We start from the raw sequence: 22134 nt of genomic DNA, 5'->3' as shown, positions 1-22134 counted from the left end.
CTCTAGATGCAAAAACCTGAGGCCATTAAAGAGTTATACTGACCCAGTGTCTTAAGTTTTGAACAACCTCTATAACACTAAGTGGGAAAAAAAGCAAGCTTCAGAACATGATGTATAGAATGCTACTGTTTGTATTAAAAATAGATATATAAATATACATATTTATAAACTCATAAATGCATAGAATTGCTCTGAAAGGATACACAAGATAGAGATAACAATGAGGAACTCTGGCGAGGGCACTGGAAGCTAACCTCCACCAAGAACTTTACTTTTTATTGTATGTTCATTTGTACTGTTGAATGCCTTATGTTGTCAAATGTATATGTCTATTTTTCCAAACAAAAAAAAAGTTTGTTTTTTTAAAATTTTCCTGGTGTTGAATGTACAATGGCATACAGGAAAAAAGTTCCTCAGACTGGGGCAAGGCAAAATGTGGAAATTCTAGGGTGGGCCACAACACAACCATTAAACTTTTAAAACCCAGACTGTTTACATAAGAGGCAAATTCTTTACAACAATTAGTTCACGGTAATTCAGCATATCATTTTACAGAGACGAAGCAGTTAAAGAGTAAATACTAGTCATTTGTCAAGCCTCAGGGTGTCCATATGGTAGTTTCTAGAGGATAGCGAATCTAATCTAGCTTGGTCAGGAGAGCGTCCGCTGAAGGGAAAATATCTGCTACAGCAAGCATCCTCGGATGACAAATAGTGCGCTAAAAAACTGTCATGAGCAATCGGAGATACTGACTCTGAGGGGACCCTGTGTTCCCCAGAAGTTAGGTAACCTCTTTTAGAGAATGCTCCAGAAATGATGGGTTTTCAGATGGAAACTAAACCCCAGTGAGAGCCAGCGTCAGGGACACCGTATGTGCAAACGCAGGGCCCTCCTTGGGGTGACAAGGCACTGGAGGATCTGACATTAAGGGGCACCCTGCCTTTTTGGAAACTAGAAGGTGGGCTTTGGATGGCTCCACACTGCTGACAGGCTGGCAGCAGCCAGAGCAGCCCTGTCACTAAGGCAGTACAGGTTTGACTCAGCACCATCATCACAGGTAGCCCTACGTATCTGTCATTTAACCTAAGGCCAGTTTTTTGCCTCTGTAAAATAGAAGGGTAGCTGAGATCCTTGTGAGGATTAAGTGAAAGTCTCTGGTAAGAGTTAAACAAGATGCTGGACGTGAGCAGGGCTGGAAATGCAATCTTCATCATCTCTGAATAGTGGATAAGCAAACTGACCAATTCTTAACTGAACCCCACATCCAGTGAGATGTGCCCCATCTCACTGTGTCTCCAGGTCCACAAGTGCAGAACCCCCCTAACCACATGATAGTCAGGCAACTGAGTGCTTGCACACTCATGATCTCATGAAAGCCCTGAAGGAGCTAGACGGGGATTTCTAATTCTGCTTTGAATGAGAGGAGCCCGTGACGATGAGGGGTGCTAAGAACTGGTTAAAGACAGCAAGAACTCAGCCCATGGCTCAGGCTTCCCATAGCAGGTCCTATTCCACTTCTCCAAGAGGCTGGATCTGCTATGAGGACAGTTGCTCCACCCTTAGCTTCTTCACCTTGTTTCAGCTCCCATGGTTTCTGAGTGGGAAGAAACGCAGCCACACAGCTCAAAGTCCTCTATTCACCTGCTTAAGAACCTGTTCTCATGAGTGACCTGGGATACAGAGGCTCCCAACACTGGGGAGATTAGCAGGTGAAGGACTGACAGGATATGAAGAGAAAGCAGGGTATGTGAAGGAATTGGGACCTGCTCTGTGGGGCTCACTGGGCTTGGGCTCACTTCCCTTCACTGACAGCTGAGGAAGCAGGGAAGTGGAGGCCTTGCCAGAAAGAATGCTCATTAAGATGGTGTGTGCAGGAGAGCTTCTCTGGAACTGAGGCAAGCGCTAACTTTTCCCACTGCCATTAGCCTTTCACTAAAAATTTGGCATTTGATAGAGCAAGAAAAAAAATGTCTTCAATTGTGAAAAGGTCATGCATATTTATCCAACTTGATTCCTAATTGGTATTCATGCCTCTCTTGAAAGATCAAGCCTAGGAACTCAGCCAGCACCCCTTCCCTGTGCTACAGGGCCTAGCCTAGGCCTGTTGGGTCCAAGAACACCTTCCCACAACTTGTCCCTTGAGCTTGGACAGGCCCAAATTCATCTAATCCCAATTCTACAAAGTCTGGATTTGCTGTGGCAATAGCAGTCTCTGAATGTTGTATGAATGTCTCAGAATTCCTTCTCTTCATCCCTTACCAAGAATCTCTTGGGTTGAAAACCCTTTGATGGAAAGATGCCCAGAAGTATCAATAGACCTTAAAGCTAATGCTGCCAGGCCAGAGTCCTTGGAAGTGGCTCTTAACCAGTACTGACACCCCTACCACCACCCTGCTCCTTTAGAATTCTCCAGAGAACCAAGATGTATAGGACTCCTGGTTTCCCAAGCACAAGCTCCAGAACCTAGAGCTCCCATGGGCAGCAGGAAATACTGTTTTCTTTCAGATGGGATAGCCAGGGCTGTCTGGGATGAGCCTCAAGTGGAGCAGGGAAGGGCTAGCTCACCAGAAGAGGAATACAAGAGCCTACCTGCATGGTAAGAAGATTTTTTTATTGAAATATAGTCTGAGCAACAAGAGTGTAGCTGAGAGGAGGAGGGGCTGGCCTGTCTGAGGCAGCAGCATCTCTAATGGCACAGGAACAAAAATACAAACACCCCAATGTCTGTGTGCCCCACACCCCACCTGTCAGGGATTGCAGGACAGCAGTAGAAGGAAGGCCCGCCACAGCCCAAAGAGGATCTGGCTCTTGGCACCTGCCTGCCTTGGCCATACTTCATGCTTCTCTCAGGTCCAAACAGGAGTGTACTGCCATTCCTCCCACCCACAGAGACATGATCAGAGTGACAGGTGAAGTCCTCAGGATGCTTCTGGGGGGGAAAGAATCAGAGAAAGAAGACAGGAAGGAAAGGGTGAGCAAGGAACCTCACCAAGCCAGGCTGGGCAGTTCCCAGAGGAATGGCCAGCACCCTTCATTCCCCTCCTTCCTGGGCTCTGAAGGCAGGAAGGAGAGCTCTGAGGTGTCTCCAGATGAATACAGCAGGTAGGGAGCCCAGAGCACAGCTACTGAGGGCTTGCAAGCCGAGTTAACAGCATTGGGGCTGCACTACCTAAGTAGCCTGGGGCTGGAAGGACATGGATGAGAACTGGGGTATCAAGAAGCAGCATTAAGCCATAAATAACAGAAGCAAATTCAGAGCTGTGAGGAATTCTGGATGACCCCACATTTTCTGGGGCTGGGGGACATCCAGAACCCACAGCTCAGAATCGACACTGCTCCAGAGCACAGTGGCCACACAAACACTGGGGCAGAGCTTTTTATTTCCCACAGTCTGCACAGCAGGTGGAGGGTGCCACAGCTCGACTGATGGCTACAAAGCCTCTGGTCACACCTGAGGAGATACTGCATGGCTGTTCTGGTCCTGAGAGGCCTGTGGTTGATTCTGAGGGTCTTGGGCACTGTCTTCATCCACAGCTAGGTCTAGTGACCTCCTTGGTTCTAGGTCAGCCACCAAAGGCTCACTGGCACATTCTTCCAGTCCATTCTCTCTAGTCTTCATGGCTACCTCCTCTCCAGAGCATGCCTCTGAGTCTGTGGCTTCCACCTTCACCTCCACAATTTCTTCTCCCCCCTCTTCCTGGTCTCTCACTTTGTGGACTATGAACAGGTGGCGGTTGAGGGAGCTGGCAGATGTGTAGCACAGGCCACAGAGGGGACACTGGGCTGTGGAGCTGTCCACTTGGTGCTGAGGTATGTGGCTCTGAAACTCGAGCTCCGAGTCTGTGGTGAAGGAGCACTTTGCGCACTGAAACAGGGGCTTGTGCCTTTTGGTGGAGGAAGCAGCCGCACCACTGCTAGTGCCTGGAGCATCTGCCATTCTGCTGACAGGTCTTTTCAGATGGTTCACCTGAAGGAAAAAAAAAAAAAAAAAACAAGCGTGAACAGAGATGAGGCCAGGCTCACATGTACCTTCTGCTCATCCAGCGCCAAGGAACTCAGGTGGAGGCCAGAAGACTTTATTTATTTATTTATTTATTTATTTATTTATTTATTTATTTATTTATTTTTGGTTTTGCGAGACAGGGTTTCTCTGTGTAGCCCTGGCTGTCCTGGAACTCACTCTGTAGACCAGGCTGGCCTGGAACTCAGAAATCCACCTGCCTCTGCCTCCCAAGTGCTGGGATTAAAGGCGTGCGCCACCACTGCCCGGCCAGAAGACAACTTTTGGGGAGTAATTTTTTCTCCCTCCATTGTGTGTTCTAGGGACCGATTTTTCATTTCCTTTCACATGTGAATGTTTTACCTGTGTGTATGTATGTACACCATGTGCATGCTTGGTGCCTGAGAAGGTCAGAAGAGGGTATTGGAGTCTCTGGAACTGCATTTATGGGCAGTTCTGAACCACCACGTGGGTGCTGGGAATCTGAGTCCTTTCACAGTCACAAGATGAGTTCTTAACTTCTGAGGCATCTCTGCAGCCCCAGTCCTTTATTTTTAGTGTTATGTACACATGCCTAACAGAAAGGTAAAGAGTCCTGCCTAGCCCACTTCTCAGGTCTGTTAGTCACAGAATGGATTACCTGATATGCTTAGTGTTTGTCAGCTTGACACAAGCCAGGGTCACCCGGGGAAGAGGGAACCTCACAATTAGAAATGCCTCCTTCAGACTGACCTATAGACAAGTCTACAGGGCATTTTCTTAGACTGATATTAGACTAGATTTCATTAGACTTGACATAGAAGGTCCCAGCTTACTGTGGGTGGTGTTACCCCTGTGTAGATGTTTCTGGACTATATAAGAAAGCAGGCTTAGCAAGATATAGAGAGCAAGCCAATAAGCACTGTCCCTCCATGGTCTCTGCTTCAGTTCCTGCCCTCGGGTTCCTGCCTTGAATTTTGGCCCCAATCTCCCTCCATGATGGACTATAAACTGTAAGCTGCAATAAAGTCTTCCCTCTCCAAATTGTTTTTGCCTATAGTCTTTATCATCCCAATAAGAGAGTAAACCAGGAATCCTGGATTTTATAATTCCTCCAAGAAACATCTCATGCATGCTTTAAAAAACTACAAGCAGGCTGTAAACGACTGCACAGTCACTGCTTATGTGCACTTCTCTCACCCTGCACTTTTGTACTTAATAATGTACACTGGAATTTGTCCCCATGTGAGCAAACACAGAAGCTTTTTTCTTCTAGTGGTAGCACACTAACTTATTGTGGGCTGACAGTATCCTCCAGCAGACACCTAAGTTTCCTCTTTGTCACTGAATACACCGCAATGCCTAAGGTCTAAGGCTCTCTAAGCAAAGAGTCCTAGAGTAGAGCTGCTGTGTGGAAGGGCACTGAAGGAAAGGGAGATTGTCCATGTTCTCATGTATTGGTGCTGACCAAAAAAAGAAAAGAAAGAAATTGATATTCTCCCTACTCTGTATGCAAAGGCTTCTGCTAGCTAGTACCATTCCCTGAATAGCCAAAAAAGTTTCAAGACAGTCCATGGCCTCCAGGGCACTTGGCCCTATGCTACGATGTGGAAAGAGTCAGCAGCACAGGGACAATCAGGCTGCTCTAGAAGCTCCCCGGAACTGGGAAAGGAGCATGCGACAGGAGCAAGGGAAGGACACAAGCAAGGGGCTGGCAGAGAGGGTTCTAGACGAGATTCTTCCCACAGCTAGTGCAATAGGGAAAGTAATCCTGCCCTGACAAGGTAGCTCTGCCTGACTGACTCATTGGATTTTGAGGAAGTACAAGTCAGGTTACAGCAGCAAAAGACTAATAGATTTTCCCATGGATCTTTGCTCTTGTTTCCTTATGTTCAGTGGCCTAATGGGACACACAAAAATCGTGACCACATTAGGTGTTACTCTGCTTGCTCCATAGTCACAGATACTACTGGGCTCTTGAAGCCCTTCTAATGCCTTCCCAATCCCAGGCCTCACTGAGTAGCAAGTTCACAGCAGTGATTCCACACTCACCTGAGGGGAATGTCCACTTGGATGTCTGACTTTGGACGTCTGGCTCAAATCAGGGTTTCTGATGCCGTGCATAAGGCTGATGTGGCTCTCCAGGAGGGAAGGCCGAGGAAAGCTGGGGCTATCCTCGGTGCAGTACCTGCAAGAGCATGTTTGAGGAGGTAGGTGAAACTCCAGGTTCCCCCTGGATATTCTCCAGTGTTCCTCACAAATACCAGGACTGAAAGCTCCATCAACAGACGGAGCTGCCAATCAAACCAGCAGAGACGGATAAGGGAGCCATCGGGTCAGAAGCTTGACACTCGACACTAGGCCCTCACTCCAGCACAGTTCAGAGGGCCCAGCGCTAGGCCAGTGATCAGCAACAAAGGCCAGAGCACTGTCATCTGTCACATCCCCATCTCTACTCTCAGGTATTAGGCCCCAGTGAGAAAATCCAGGGCTGGAAATTGAGAGGAGAGAATCAAGGGCTGCCAGCTCTGGAAGGCGGCTCCTAACTCACCCAATTTCTCACAGCTGGTGTTTTCCTACAAGGAACTCATTATTCTCTTGCTTTAGGTCCCTGATCTCACAGCTCAGAGGAGCCCCAGTGAAGCCACAAAGCTTTTTGAATTTCAGGCTTTTCCCTGCCCGCTCCAGACTCACCCACAAGTGTAGACCTTCTTTACTGTGTCATGGTTGTTGCGAATGTGTTTGCGCAGACTGCTGGGGTTGTGAAAGGACTGTTCACACTGCCGGCATGGGTACCGCTTCAGTGTCTAAGGGAAGAGAAAACAAGACCCAAATCGTCAGAATCCTAAGTCCGTGTTAGATTATATGACCGGATAAGACATGCTCCTTGAGATCTATAGTGCCCAGCCTGCCCTCCAAAGCACAGGAACCTGGGAGGTCAGCCACACAAGACAAGGGGTCCTAGCCTCACAGGACAGAGCCCGAGAACCCCAGCGCTGCACAGTGGCATGTGGCTGCACTTACCCGACCGTGGCTCTTTTTCATGTGGGACACGTAGCTCTCTCGATCAGGAACCCACTCCTGGCATTCCTGGCAGGTCCAACCAGTGCTCCTCATCCGGGGCCTTGCTTCAGCCCTGCGGTGAGCTTCTGGCCGGCCCCAACGGCCAGTAGTCAGGGAGCTGCCTCTAGCGGCTACATTTGTAGCTGGGGGCTCAGAGGGAGCTCGAGAACCAGGGCGGCTAGAAGATGTGTCTGTTGAAGACTGGAGGCTTGACAGCTCCTCCACGTTCCGGGGAACACCGTGGGTATTCTGGGGATTGGGAGAGGGATTAGTGACTGGGCAAGGGAAAAGATGCAGAGTCACACCCGTGGCCCGAGGCTCATCACTTCTTCCCAAGGTACCTCACCTTGACATGCTGCATTAATTCTGGCTTCTGCAGAAACAGGAGTGGGCACTCGGGGCACTTGAAGACACCCGCCTGTGTCTTGCTGACATTCTGGTAAAAATGTTGTTGAATGTGCCTCTTCTTATTGAAGACCATTTCACAGGAGCACTTATAAATTAGCCTGACAAAACAAGCCCCGGAGGTGTGAGGTAACCAGGGCTCTGCTGGCAGAATCAAACAGCCCCTCTCCCCTGTCTCTGCTCTCTCTGAACCAGAGTGAGGATTGGGGATCCACTAGCCTGGGCTAGTGTTCATCTTTTCCTGCCTTGGGATGTCCTCAGGAGACTCCACATAGCTCTCCATAGCATCAGCTCCCCAGCCCATCTTTGTACCACCCTTACAGCATCCAGGCCACCCTCTCTGCCCCACAGGACCTACTGGTCCTGCAGCTGCACTCACTGGGAGGGTTTGTGGGGCTGGGTGGGGTGTTGGGTGGTACTGTGGTCCATCGTACTACTGGCAGTCTTGAAGGCCATGGGGCAGAATGCACATTTGTGGAAAACCTGGCAGTGTCGCTCCTGGATGTGACTTTTCAGCAAAGCCAAAGTCAGGTGGATGACACCACAGTGGATGCACCTGGATAACAAAGGTGGGAGCGTGTTAGACTCAGGCTTGATGCTGGAAGAGGGGGATGGCATGCAAGAAGAGAGCCACCTCAGGGCTCTTCTCCCTCATTCCAGCCCATAGGCTGCAGCCTCTACACATACATCCTAATATTGTGCTTGCTACTATCTGCACAAAGTGAATGCACAAGACTCCTTGAGCCCAAGGTCATACCTGGTAGAGAAGAAAAGATAATCCCCAACCATCCCAGAGTGGCCATCCTATAAGCCAAAACCCTGAGCCTCCTGAGAGAGGCTGAGAGGAACAGAGGGAAGAAGGCTATCAATTGGAAGGACGACAACACAGAAGTACAAGGAGAATTTCAAAGGGAAATTGTAGAAAGCCTTTTCCTTCCCGTGTGAAGAAATTAGGGATGGCTCCCTAACTAGTGCAACAAGGGTATGATACCCACTGCAGTGACCACTGAGAGACCAGGAAGTACTCTCAACAGCACTAGGAACTGCTGTGAGCAAGAAATGCTCTGTAGCTGCAATGTAATGTGGCTGCCACCTTTTATTGAGTGACTGACTGATTGACTGACTGACTGACTGACTGATTGATTTTTGAGGCAGGGTTTCTCTGTGTAGCTCTAGGTGTGAAAGCTGTTAAATTTTAAATTAATAAAATTATATTACAAATTCAGTTCCGTGCCAGCAAGAGGACTCAGCAGGTCTAGGTTCTTGCTGCCAACTCTTGACCTGAGTTCGATTCTCAGAACCCAAGTGGCAGGAAACTACCAACTCCCAAAAGTTGTACACAGGCCTCCACACAGACATACCATGCATGCAAGAACATATACACAAAGTAAAGTCAACTCTGGCACACAGAAGTATTTCCATCCTATAGCCACATTTTAAAAAAGAAAGAAGACAGTTTTATAATTATGTTGTAAAAATGTAAATTTAAAAAAAATAAGTGTATATTGTTTAACTGTTTCTATTATCAGCAATAAGAAAACAATATACTAAATAGTGTAATTTTGCTTTCTTTTTTTAAATTTATTTTTTAATTTATTCTATTTATGAGTACTTTGTAGCTGTCTTCAGACACACCAGAAGAGGGCGCTGGATCCCACTACAGATGGTTGTGAGCCACCATGAGGTTGCTGGGAATTGAACTCAGGACCTCTGGAAGAGTAGTCAGTGCTCTTAACCACTGAGCCATCTCTCCAGCCTGTAATTTTGCTTTCTTATGACATCATTAACCACATTCCAACCATTTTTTTTTTTAAAAAGGACAGATTGTGGGTTTAAGAAATTTCAATTTCAGGGGCTGGAGAGATGGCTCAGCGGTTAAGAGCACTGACTGCTCTTCCAGAGGTCCTGAGTTCAATTCCCAGCACCCACATGGTGGCTCACAACCATCTGTGATGGGATCCGGTGCCCTCTTCTGGTGTCTGAAGACAGCTACAGTGTACTCATACACATAAAATAAATAAAACAAAACAAAAAGAACCAAGAAATTTCAATTTCACCGGGCGGGCACACGCCTTTAATTCCAGCATTTGGGAGGCAGAGGCAGGCGGATTTCTGAGTTTGAGGCCAGCCTGGCCTACAGAGTGAGTTCCAGGACAGCCAGGGCTACACAGAGAAACCCTGTCTCGAAAAAAAAAAACAAACAAACAAACAAAAAAACCCCAAAAAAGAAATTTCAATTTCTTAAACCATATATGTACATTTACATAAATTTAATTATGATATATATATATACAATGTATAAGATATTTAGCATTATCATTAAAAAAATCAGAAAGAATTAAAAAATACAAACTAATACTATAAAACTGTACCAGCACTCAGTAAAGTAGAGCATGGTTATCTTTTTAGAAATTATTAAACAGCATTTGCACCAAAAGAATGGGAAGAAGTATCTGCAAATCATGTATCTAACAAGAAACTTTAGTAACATATATTGACAAAGACAGATTAAAAACTTCACCCTCTGCATGTAGGAATTTAAACGGTACAGTTGCTTTGGAAAACAGTCTGTCAGTGCCTTAGAGAGGTCAGCACAAATTTGGTATTCATATTTACTCCTTCCTATGTGTTCACTTAAAAAAGAGAACATAGCCAGGTGTGTAGCACACAGAACCCTCAGGTAAAAAAGAGTGTAAGCTTGAAGCTGAGAGCCTCTCTGTGCCATTGAGGATCTCTAGATTGACAATTCAAGGACACAGACTGAGGCATCTCGGTAGTAGAGTGCTTGACTAGCACTTGAAGCCTTGGGTTCAATCTCTAGAATTTAGGGGAGAAAAGATTAAAATAAAGTATCTTTGTGCTGAGCACATACCTTTAGTCCTAGCATTTGGGTGGGAGAGGCAGAGTCAGAGGCAGACACAGGCAGATCTTTTTTAGTTCAAGGCCAGCCTGGTCTACAATAGCAAGTTCCAGGCCAGCCAGAGCCATATAAACAACATCCTGTCTCAAAACAACAAAAACCCAAGATGAAGGGGGGAAAAAGACCTATCTCCCTAAATACTTTTGGTATTGAATGAATTGCTGTTAGATTGGATTCGATATTAGAATTAGCTGTATAAACTTAAGTAAAAGTTTAAAAGGTTTTATTTTAAGAAAAGGATTTCTTTGTTGTTGTTTGTTTTTTGAGACAAGGTTTCTCTGTGTAACCCTGGCTGTCCTAGGATTCACTATGTAGACCAGGTTGGCCTGGAACTCCCAGAGATCCACCTGTCTCTGTCTCCTGAGTGATGGGATTAAAGGTGTGTACCACTACTACCCAGCAAGGATTTTATTTTTAATTATGTATGTAAGTATATGTCTGTGTATAAGTTTGTTCATATAAGTTCCATATCCATAGAGGCCAGAAGAGGGAGTTGGATCTCCAGAAGCTAAAGTTACAGGTGGCTCTCAGTTGTCCAGTGTGAACTCTAGGAACCAATCTTGGATCCTCTGCAAGAGCAGTATGTGCCCTTACCTGCTGAGCCGTCTCGTAGAGGTCAGGACTCAGTTCCCAAGACCCACATGGCAGAACTGATTCCTGAAAGTCACTCTCTACAGGCACACTGACATGCACTCTCCCTCACAAATAAATAAATTATTACTATTTTTAATCCAAAATAACTGATGAGCCAGATTATACTCTTGTTGCAAGCCTTTCTGTAGCTCTTCACTGCCCTGACTAAAGTCCACAAGGTTGTCAAGGAACATAAGGTGTTACCTGGCCTGACCCTGCCAGCTCCCCAGCTCATCTCTCACCATCCTGCAGGTCATATTCATATACCTTTTCCATACACCTGCTTATCACTCTGGTCATCCCTTTTGTGTTTGATGTCTCCTGATCTCTACTCTGCCATATATACTCTCCCTTATCCCTCTGCTTGGAAACCTCTTAATATCCCTGTGGTGGTTTGAATGAGACTGGCTACCACAAGCTCATGTTTGAATGTTTAGTCCCCAGTTAGTAGAACTGTTTGGAAAGGATTAGGCAGTGTGACCTTGTTGGAATAGGTTTGCCCTTGTTAGATATGTGTCACCAGGGGTAGGCTTTGAAGTTTTTAAAAGCCTAAGCCAGGCCCAGTCCCTCTCTCTGCCTGCAATTGCAGAACAGATGTGAGCTCTCAGCTACTGTTGTAGTGCTGTCTGCCTGCCTGACGCCTCGCTCCCCATCATGATGACTCACCCTCTGAGACTGTTAGCAAACCTACAAGTTAACCTGTTCATGGTGTTTCATCACAGCAATACAACAGGAACTAGGACAATCCTCTTTCAGAAAGTTTCCTGACCATTCCATTCTGAGTTAGTGTGTGTGTGTCTCTCTCAGAGAAACAGAGACAGACAGACAGACAGACAGACAGACAGACACAGAGAGAACACTGAACCCCTGTGGCTGAAGTTACAGGCTGTTGTAATATGAATACAGAGAAGGGAATTCAGTTCATCTGCAGTCAATGCTCTGAACCACTGAGCTATCTTTCTAGCTCCTAACCTTGAACTCTCTCTCTCTCTCTCTCTGTGTGTGTGTGTGTGTGTGTGTGTGTGTGTGTGTGTGTGTGTGTGTGTAACCCTGGCTGTCCTAGAACTCACTCTGTAGACAAGCCATCTCCAACTCCACCTGCTTCTGTCTCTCACTGGAATTAAAGGTGTGCACCACCACTGCCCAGCTTTGAACTTTTTTTTTTTTTTTTTTTTTTTTTTTTAGTTTATTTTTATTTTGTCTGTAAAGGGGTTTTGTAAGTGTATATGACTATATGGCATATGTGTCCAGTACTTGTGGAAGCCAGAAGAGAGCATCAATCCCTTGGGACTAGAGTTACAGATAGCTGTTAGCTGTCCTGTGAGTGCTGAGAATTGAACTCAAGTCCTCTGGAAGACCCTAAAGAGTTCTTAACTGCTGCTCCATTCCTCCAGCTCCTGGCCTTCAATTCCTCTGAATCTTCATGCTTTTAGTCCCTGGGATCTAAGATTATAATCAAGTGCCTCCAATGCTCCACTAAATATATATATTTTTGAAAACCAAACTGACAAGCATGATAATGCCACTTATAATCCCAGCATTTGTGTAAGGCAAGGTGGTTGTGAATCTGAAGCTAGCTTGAATAACATAAAAGTCTAGGCCAACGTGGACTACACACAGAAACCTTGCCTCAAAAAAAAAAAAAAAAAAAAAAAAAAAAAAGTGAGAATGCCAAGTATGGTTGCATATGCACGAAGTGTACATGTATGTGTATGCATGTGAATGTATGTTCATGTATACATATACTCAGAAAGCAAAGGAAATAGGAATGCAATTTTAGGTCAGCCAGACCTATAGAATAAGACAGGCAAAAAGAAAAAAACAAACAAAAAAGCTAAGGAAGGAGTTATATAAATTGACAAAGTGAATATAAACAAAATGACTAAATAAATATTCTCTTTCACTCCAAGACTATTTACTCTAATATTTAATTTTATTTTTGTGTTTTGAGGGTTTTTGTTTTTTGGTTTTTTGAGACAGGGTTTCTCTGTGTAGTCCTGGCTGTCCTGGAACTCACTCTGTAGACCAGGCTGGCCTCGAACTCAGAAATCCGCCTGCCTCTGGCTCCCAAGTGCTGGGATTAAAGGCGTGCGCCACCACTGCCCGGCCTTGAGGGTTTTTCAAAACTTATTTTTTGTATATGTAAGTGGTATGTGTATGCATACATATGTACAGCTGTGTGTAGAGACCTGAAGTTTATTTTGGGTATCTTCCTCTAACACTCTTCACTTTATTCACTGAACTCAGAGTATGCCAGTTCCACTAATATAACTAGGATGTCTGCCCTGGGGATCCACTGTCACTGCTTCTTATGCTGGGGTTACAGGTGACTGCCAGGTCTGCCTGGATTTTGTATGGGTTCTGGAGGTCTAAAGCCTCATGACTGCACTGTAAGACTTTATCTACCAAGCCATTTACCCAGCCATATTTTGTATCTTAAGAAATGGTTTCCTGTGGTATGGCCTACCCCTGAATTTGCTAAGTATCCAAGGATGACAATAGCACCTGATCCTCCTGCCTCTACCTCATAAATTTCAGGATTACAAGAATGTGCCACTACTCTTGGTTTAATATTTAACTTTTTTTCTCCTTTGGTTTTCTTGAGACAGGGTTTCTCTGTGCAATCTTGACTCTCCTGGAGCTCATTTTGTAGACCAGGCTGGCCTTGAACTCAGATATCCGAATACTTCTGCCTTGAGCTCTGGGATTAAAGGCATAGGCCACCATGCCTGGCTATAATATTTAACTTCTAAAAAACTAATTTTCTTTCATGCCTTCCTTTCCTTTATAAAACAGAAACGTCTATCCAACCACCAGCCAGCACTGCTTTCATTTGTTTTTTGAGGGAAGGTCTCTGGTAGCCCAGGCTGGCCTTAAACTCCTGACCTTCCTATCTCTACCTCTTATGATGAATCAAATCTAGGACTTCTAAGCATGCTAGGCAAGCACTCTACCAACTCAACTAACTACATCTCACGCCCACTAGCCAACACGTTTGTCCTATTTAGCTCTGTGTGTGTGTGTGTGTGTGTGTGTGTGTGTCCATTTGTGAGTGTACACCTTCATACTGTGTCACAGTGTGATCATGTAAAAGTGTGAGTGTGGAGGTTGGAAAGCAACCTCAGGTGTCAGTCTTTGCTTTCTGCCCTGAAATAGGGTCTCTTTGTGGTTCACTGTTGTACATACCATGCTATCTTGCTACAAGCATCCAGGGCTTCTCCTATCCCCACTGATCTCACCACAAAAGCATTGGAATTACAAACACATGCTACTATGCCCAATTTTACAAGGGTCTTGGAATTTGAACTTAGGTCCTCACACTTGTGTGACAAATGCTTTATCCAGTAACCCATTTTCCCATTGCCCTACTGGGTTCTTTTAAAAGAAAAATTAACAGCATTTATTTATTGATTGATTGTGTGTATTTGTCCATGTGCTATGACATGGGTATACAGGTCAGAGAAACCACCATAGGAGTTGTTTCTCTCCTTGTAGCATGTGGGTAAAGTGTGTCTCACACTCAGGTCAATAGGCTCATCTGTAGGTAACACTGAGCCATCTCACCAGCAACCTCTCACCCCCCACCCACCCACCCCTACCCATGCCCCCATTGGGTCCTTAAAACCAAATCTCAGTATAAAACAAGTTTCAGCCTAGAAAAAAAGACCTGCCATTGGGCAATACCAGGACAGTAAGCCAGGTAGCACCCACCTGTAGCCCACTTTTCGGGCATAGTGCAGGCAATTCTCCTTTACATGAGTCTGGAAGTAAGCAGAGCGACAGAGGACACCGCACTCCGGGCAGCAGTAGGGGGACTTGTGTGCATGGATCCGCTGGTGTGCACAGAAACTACATTGGTTGGGCAGCAGCATCTGGCATACCTGGCAAGTCTAGGAAAGAACACCAAGAGAGCAAATGACACAAGTGGGGTGGCGTGGGAGAGCACACTGTCATAGACTGTAACAGCCAGGTAGTGAATGCCTGGGATCCCAGTACCTGGGAGGTGGAGGTACAAGGATTGCCACACATTCTAGGACAGCCTTGGTTACATACTGATTGATACCCTGTTTCAACCAAACCAAAACAGTAACAAGGAAAAAAGGAAGAAAGTAGACCAATGTAGTATGTGATTCATGTAAATAAATAGCCCCAAAAAGTATACAATTCAGACTCAGGCCAGAGGCATAGCTCAGAGGTAGAGAGCTTGCCTTGAATGCTTGAGGTTCTACACTGAAGCACTGCACTATAAACACAAACAAACAAACAAAAATCAAACAAGCAAGCTAGCAAAAAAATAAGGCAAACATGGTGGCACATATCTCTGATCTTAGTGATTGGCAGGAGGGTCATGAGTTTGAGGCCAGCCTGTGCTACTTAAGAGAAACACAAGTGTTTGTTAAAAAGCTAGATATAGTGGGGGTATACCTGTATTCCTAGCACTTGGGAAGTAGAAGCATGAAGATCAAGAATTCAAGGCCAGCCTTGACTACAGAGTGAATCAGAGGCTAGCCAGAGCTACATGAGACATTGCTTCAAAATAAAGATAAGCAATAAAAATAAGGGGCCCACTGTAAGACTTGTTAATGTAATTATAAAAGCTTGAATATAGATTTGTGTGGTAATATTAAAGCATGTCATTAATTTTACTAGGTGTGATGACAGCTTAGTTAAATAAAAGCTTAAGAACAAGAAGATGGGCTGGAGAGATGGTTCGGCAGTTAAGAGCACTGTCTGCTTTTCCAGATGTCCTGAGTTCAATTCCCAGCAACCACATGGTGGTTCACAGCCATCTGTAATGGGATCTCATTCCCTCTTCTGGTGTGTCTGAAGACAGCAACAGTGTACTCATATACATAAAATAAATAAATAAATCTAAAAAAAAAAGCCAAGAAAATATGCTCTACTATGTAAAGGCATAATGGTCCATGCCTTTAATCCTAGCACTTGGGAGGGAGAGGGAAGTTGGATCTCTGAGTTCAAGACCAGCCTGGTCTGTGAGTTCCACACAGTTATGTAGAGAGGCCCTGTCTCAAAATAAACAAGGAAGAAGAGGAAAAAGATGAAGAGGAAGAGGAAAAGGAAAAGGAGATGATGATGGTGGTGGTGGTGGTGATAGTGGTGGTAGTGGCAACATAGACCTCTTTGCTGACATTCTATCCCAACACCCCACCCATACTCAGTCAATACAGGGGAAGGTAGTTATGCTTCAGGTGCAGACTTCCAGGAGGAAGACATAAATCCAAGCATGCTGTTCCTGCTGTGGTGGGGGGGAGGGGGAGGTTGCATCCTACCTATCTGAACACCCTTTGCCCAGGCTATGTGGCTTGACACTGGTATTGTCATGGAAACCCAAGCCCTGTGGCCATCAAGGCTAATTCCTGATCTCAAGTCTTCCTCCCTAGAAGCCACATTTAGCAACAGGAGATACTATGAAGAATTCAGACTAGGCTGAGAGAAGCCCAACTGCCTTCTAGAGTAGTCTCTCCCATAATGTCTGGCTGTGCTTTTCTGTAGCTCCCACAAGGACAGAGTGGCACAAGGAAGATGTGTGAGAGGTACCAGCCTTGATCCTATGCCAATTTCTACCTACACACAACTTTAGAATTTGGGTAAAAAGCAATGTGGAAAATCTCATAGACCCAGGCAGCAGACCTCCATGGCCAAAGTTCTTCAATGACCAATTCAGAAAACAGAAAATAGTCCTAGCTCAACTCAAGTATGCTAGGACAAACAAGAAGACGGAAGCCTCTGGGAGAGGGTGCTGACTACACACCACTTGACTCATCACAAGAAAAATGGGATGGAGAGGTGAAGATAAGAGGCTATAGTGACTGTGGTGGTATGAACAGGAATGGCCCCATGGGTTCATATTATTTGAATGCTTGGTCATCAGGGAATGGCTCTACCTGACAGGGATTAGGAGGTGTAGCCTTGTTGGAGTAAATGTGGCCTTTTTATAGAGAAAGTGTGTCACTGGGGGTGGGGGTGGGACCTGTAGAGTTTTTAAACGCCTAAGCCAGTCCCAATGACTCTATCTTCCTGCTACCTGCAGATCCAGATGTAGCTCTCAGCTACATCTCAACACCATGTCTGCCTACCCCTTGCCATGCTTCCCTCCATAATAATAATAGATTGAACAGCTTAAACTGTAAGCCAGGTACAAGTAAATGCTTTTTTCTGAGTTGCTGTGGTCATGGTGTCTCTTCACAACAATAAAGCCCAATCTAAGACACTTTCTCTTAGGTAATTTTTGTATCCTTCCTGGCTGTTCTTCTGTCAACCTGATACAAGCTAGATTTGAGGAAGAAGAACCTCAATTGACCAAATATCTCCATCAGATTGCCTGTAGGCAAGTCCACAGGACATTTCCTTATTAGTGATTGGCATGGAAGGGCCCAGCCCAGGTAGACCAGACTGGACTGTCTCTTCCTCTCAAGTGTTCGGATTAAGCATGTACCACCACAGGTCTTTTTTTTGGGTTTTTTTTTTTTTTTGTTTGTTTGTTTGTTTTTTGTTTTTCGAGACAGGGTTTCTCTGTGTAGTCCTGGCTGTCCTGGAACTCACTCTGTAGACCAGGCTGGCCTCGAACTCAGAAATCCGCCTGCCTCTGCCTCCCAAGTGCTGGGATTAAAGGCGTGCGCCACCACCGCCTGGACTTTTTTTTTTTTTTTTTTTTTTAAAGATCTATTTATTTTATATGTGTGAGTGTTCTGCCTGCATGTATATGTATATATGTGTACCATGTGCATGTCTGGTGCCTCTGGAGGTCAGAGGAGGATGTCAGATCCCCTAAAACCGAAGTGATAGGTGTTTGTGAGCCACCATGTAGGTAGCATATCAAACCTGGGTCCTCTACAAGAACAACAAGTGAGCTACCATTCTAATCTCTGATTAGTCTTTATTACAAAATGAAGAGCAAACTAATACACCCCAACTAAGGGAACCAAGTGAAGGAGTAAGTTCAGCTGTCATGAAAGGAGCCCTAGAGATGGCTCAGTGGGTAAAAGCACTTGCTGAGTGAGCATCGGGACCCGAGTTAGAGAGACCACCCTAGCACCCATGTAAAAATGCTGTACATAGCTGTGCGTGTCTGGAACCCCAGTGCAGAAATGAGCAGATCCTGGAAGTCAGCTGGCCAGCCAACCTAACCAAAACAGTGAGCTTCTAAACCAAAAAGACCCTGTCTCAAGAAAATAAGAAATTTTAAGCTCTTTGTAATCTGATACACAGATCTCTCTCTCTCTCTCTCCCTCTCTCCCTCTCCCTCTCTCTCTCTCTTTCTCTCTCCCTCTCTCTCTCTCTCCCTCTCTCTCTCTCTCTCTCTCTCACACACACACACACACACACACACATCTGAAGGCCTTTCTGTTTTTTAAGATAAAGTCTTATTACATAGCCCTCCTGCCTCCAGCTCCAGTGTTTCTACTATAACTGTACTAACACGGTTTGAAGCTGCCTTCTTGACAGAATCTGCTAGCCATAGCAACAGGGCAGTCAACAATAAGCACCAAGTGCAAAACCAAACCACATATCTCACCAACTAGAACCAGGAATCAGAATAAGCAGAAAAGCTCAACTCCTTTTCTAGAGTTGGGAGAACATGAATGAAGAATAGAGGCCCACAAACACAAAACCTCTGCATGAAGCCTACATACCTATCCACTCTCCTTTCCTCCTCAGCTTTGCCTCTGGCCCTATCTCCAGAGAGGTTCTGCTCAACAGCTTTGTCTACTGAGGGGCAGAATGTTCTTAGAAAACAGACTAAGGGACAAATGCAGTGATTCATTTACCCCTATCCCCAGGTTCTCTGGGCATTTCCCAAAACCATGTTACCATCTTCAAGAGGCCAGAAAGAGACCACCCACCTAAGCCCTAACATGCCTGAATTTGGACAAAACTAACTGCCAATCTGAGTGGAAGTGGAACCTGGAGCATGCCCAGAGAGACAGTTTTGTCTGTTGAGACAGAGTCTTGCTCTGGTCTCAAATTCATGATCTTTCTGCTTTAGCCTTATAAGTACTACAATATAAGCAAATACCACAATTCCCTGACTAAACTTGTTGGATCTTCAGGCTTTCCCCCACAGGTATGGGTAGGATTATCTTCCCAAATAAAAAACCAAGCACTCTGTATTCAGGTGAGACACTAACCATTAAGCTAGATGTCCTTCTCTAAGACTAAGATTCTACCTCTGCTCCCATTCTAATGGGCTCTTTCCAATTTCCATCATGGAACGTATATGGGCCTGAGGCTCAACACCCAACAATGTGATGGTCTACTTACTAGCCCCTCGGTTTCCTCTGCTGTCCTCTGGAAATGTGTAGCCAGGACCATATAATCTCGCATCTGCTTATGACATTCAGGACATTTGGTTCCATACCGGATGAGCCTCACTGGGTCTGGGTAAAGTGGCAAGGCTGGAATTATAGAGCTGGCATTGTCCAAAGTGGGGCCAGGTTTGGGGGAGGAAGAAGCGGCTGGGGTTGCTGGTGCAGTGGAGTTCACAGGAGCCGCCACAAACATCTGGTCCGCAGAGATGGGTTTCACAAGGAGCTGAGAACACTGCATGACAAGTCCCTTGCTCTTGTGGTCACGGGCATGCCGAAGCAGGCTGCACTTGTTGAAGAAGAGCAGTGTCTTGGAGCACAGTGTACACAGCACCTCAATGTGAACACTCCGCCGGCTGTAGTGCTGGCTCAGGCTCTTCTCTAAGGCAAACGCGTCTCCACACTCCAGGCAGCAGTACCCACTGGCCGGCACATGGATTCTGCTGTCTGCAGGTGGGCTGAGATTTGGCGCATAGAGGGGCACAGGGTTAGAGCTGTGAAGGACCTTGTTGAAGACCTCCACAATTAGAGGGGCGGCCTTTTTCACCTGGTGCACCAGGGGCACTGTCATTTGCGTGACCTGAGGCTGGCTCCGTCTCTGTGCTGAGGACTTTGCAGTCACAGATGCGGCAACACTGTGGGGGACCAGGTTCAAGTTGGCCAAGTGCACAGCTTTGGGCAAGAGACTGGCAGGAGCCAGGGTTGATGCCTGAAGTGTTGTGCTCTGTTGCTTCTTGCTTGCCTGTGAGTTCAGGGTAGATCCTTTTGGAACCCGGGGTCCAGAGATGCGGCAGGGAGATGAAGAGTCACTGGTCTTTATCATATTCTCATCCCCTTTTCTGTCACCCTGGGGACTCCCTGAATTTATGCCTGCCTCAGAAAAGTGCTCTTCCATGGGCATGACTGTGCCTTCATCCCCTGGTGCCTCACTTGGAGCCTCAGTGATTGTGCTCCCTGCAGGTGACTCAGCAGGGGACTTACTTGGATCATCAGGGTCTGGCAGGATCCTTGTAACAGTCCGTTTGATTTCCCCTGATGATGTCTTAATTGTTTTGATTCTGACTTTGGGAATTGCTGGTGGGGAGCTGGCAGCCACAGAAGGGGACCCTTTGCTGCTGCTGTCACTGCAGATGCTCCGAGGGCTATCTGATGGCTTGATACTTTTTCTAGTGGCCTCTAGAGGGCTCCGGGGACTCTTTGGTGACTTGGGCATTTTGGGGCTGCCTTTAGAACCCTCTTTAGTGGGCCCTGAGGAATCCTTTGTGTGACCAGGCTGATCCTCCTTGGTGACACTGGCCACCTTTTTGGCCTGTAAAGCCACCAACGCTGCAACACAAGAGGATAGCTTGGAATGGGCTGGCTTCAGACGCTGCCTAGGGGGCACAGAGGAGCAAGCACTAAGCTCTGGAACAAGCTTCTTGGGCTCTCCAATATTGTTGCTAGGGTGACTATTGAACTCTAAAGCTTCCCCAAAGAACTGACTGGAATCCAGATCTTTGTGAGGCTCCATCACCTTCTGCCCACCCTGCTCATGCTCCTGCTGGCTCTCTAAAGGCAAGGGTTCTGGTTTGGGTTCTTTCTTACAAAAGTGATCAAACATGTGTAGTTCCGGGACTGGAAACTTTGCCAGAGCTTCCAGGACGGGGCCTCCCACAGTCCCAGGAGGAGGTGGGAAATAACTGTCAGAGTGTTTGGACTTTATCCCAAACCCATTATCTTTGACAGGATCTTCAGGTTCTGGGCTAGAGATTGGGCTGAACTGGTTGAAGGTGGGTAATGGCTCAGACTTGGAAGGCTCTAGCTTGCTCGTGAAACTCCTAGCACTGTCTCCATTTATAAAAGTAGAATCAAACTTCCCACAGTGGTGGGAGTCTGGGGGCAGGTCTGAGCCCCGAAATCCATTATGTAGGAGACTAGGTGCAATGTGGTCTTTCTCTGCTTCAAATGACTCTTGGCGGCTGGTGTTCTTGACAATGACACTCACAGCCGGCACATCTGGGGCTGATCCCGAGTGAGACAAGGACACATTCTCATCTATACACATGCCTGAAGACTTCAAGGGACTCTCATTCTCCTCACTGGGAGTCTGGATGGCCTCCTTTGCATCAAGACTTGTGGGATCTGGGATGTCAAAGGCAGCCAGAAGATCATCAAAATCTGGGGTTTTCATATCCCCCATGGCTGGATGTTGACGAGTGCTACAAGAAAAACAAAGAAAATCAATGACCACCAGGGTCTCTCTGAATTGTCTTATATCATCTGTATTGAACACTCATCATACTATTGCATATATGCAGCTGGCTCACCCCTGTAAAACCCTACCTTCTACGATAAGAAGTCTCATACCCGAGTTTCACCCTAAGGTTTCTACCCTGCTGAAAAGTAAAAAAGGCTAAAAAGGGAAGCTTATATGTAGTGACAAGCTTGCCTGGAAGGTCTTAATTTCTGAGTGGCCCCACAACCAAAAGAAAGAGGATGCCCTTCTGTCCAATAGGGCCATGCCCCACAGGCCTCCCTATCACCTCTGCCCTCACTACCTATCTTACTAGCATATGTTCCCCTTCTAGGTGATTCACATGTTCGCACAGACAAATATCAGGAATAAATGGTGCCTAGAGTTCTCTGCAACCGCTGCCAAGAGTCTCTGAGGATCTTTACTAAATATATATGTACAGATTTTCGTATTCATATACATTCTCTCCCTTTTCCCTCCCTTTCTTCCTCTTTCCATGCTTTCTTCTTCCTCTTCTTCCTTTCTTCCTCCTTCCCTTCCTTCTCTCCTCTTTCTCCTCCTTTTCCTCTTCCTC

General features: G+C 46.0%; 1 protein-coding gene across 2 annotated transcripts in view; it reads right to left on the bottom strand.

The window, feature by feature from the left end:
• Positions 1-1110: 1110 nt before the first annotated feature.
• The window catches only part of Znf592 (zinc finger protein 592), a 49627-nt gene continuing 28603 nt past the window's right edge, over positions 1111-22134 (bottom strand). For both annotated transcript variants that reach the window (XM_034506734.2, XM_076936765.1), the window contains 8 exons: positions 19284-21525; positions 14712-14890; positions 7827-8003; positions 7389-7548; positions 7004-7291; positions 6674-6786; positions 6032-6167; positions 1111-3967 (listed from right to left, as the gene is read on the bottom strand). In XM_034506734.2, coding sequence (XP_034362625.1) covers positions 3446-3967; positions 6032-6167; positions 6674-6786; positions 7004-7291; positions 7389-7548; positions 7827-8003; positions 14712-14890; positions 19284-21506 — 3798 coding nt within the window. In that variant the 5' untranslated portion in view covers positions 21507-21525 and the 3' untranslated portion in view covers positions 1111-3445. The remainder of the gene's footprint in view (positions 3968-6031; positions 6168-6673; positions 6787-7003; positions 7292-7388; positions 7549-7826; positions 8004-14711; positions 14891-19283; positions 21526-22134) is intronic.

The sequence above is a fragment of the Arvicanthis niloticus genome, chromosome 1 (genome assembly GCF_011762505.2).
Source record: "Arvicanthis niloticus isolate mArvNil1 chromosome 1, mArvNil1.pat.X, whole genome shotgun sequence".
Classification (NCBI taxonomy): Eukaryota; Metazoa; Chordata; class Mammalia; order Rodentia; family Muridae; genus Arvicanthis; species Arvicanthis niloticus.
The sequence above is the reverse complement of the archived record's forward strand: the minus strand, read 5'-3'. Positions and strand labels throughout refer to the sequence as shown.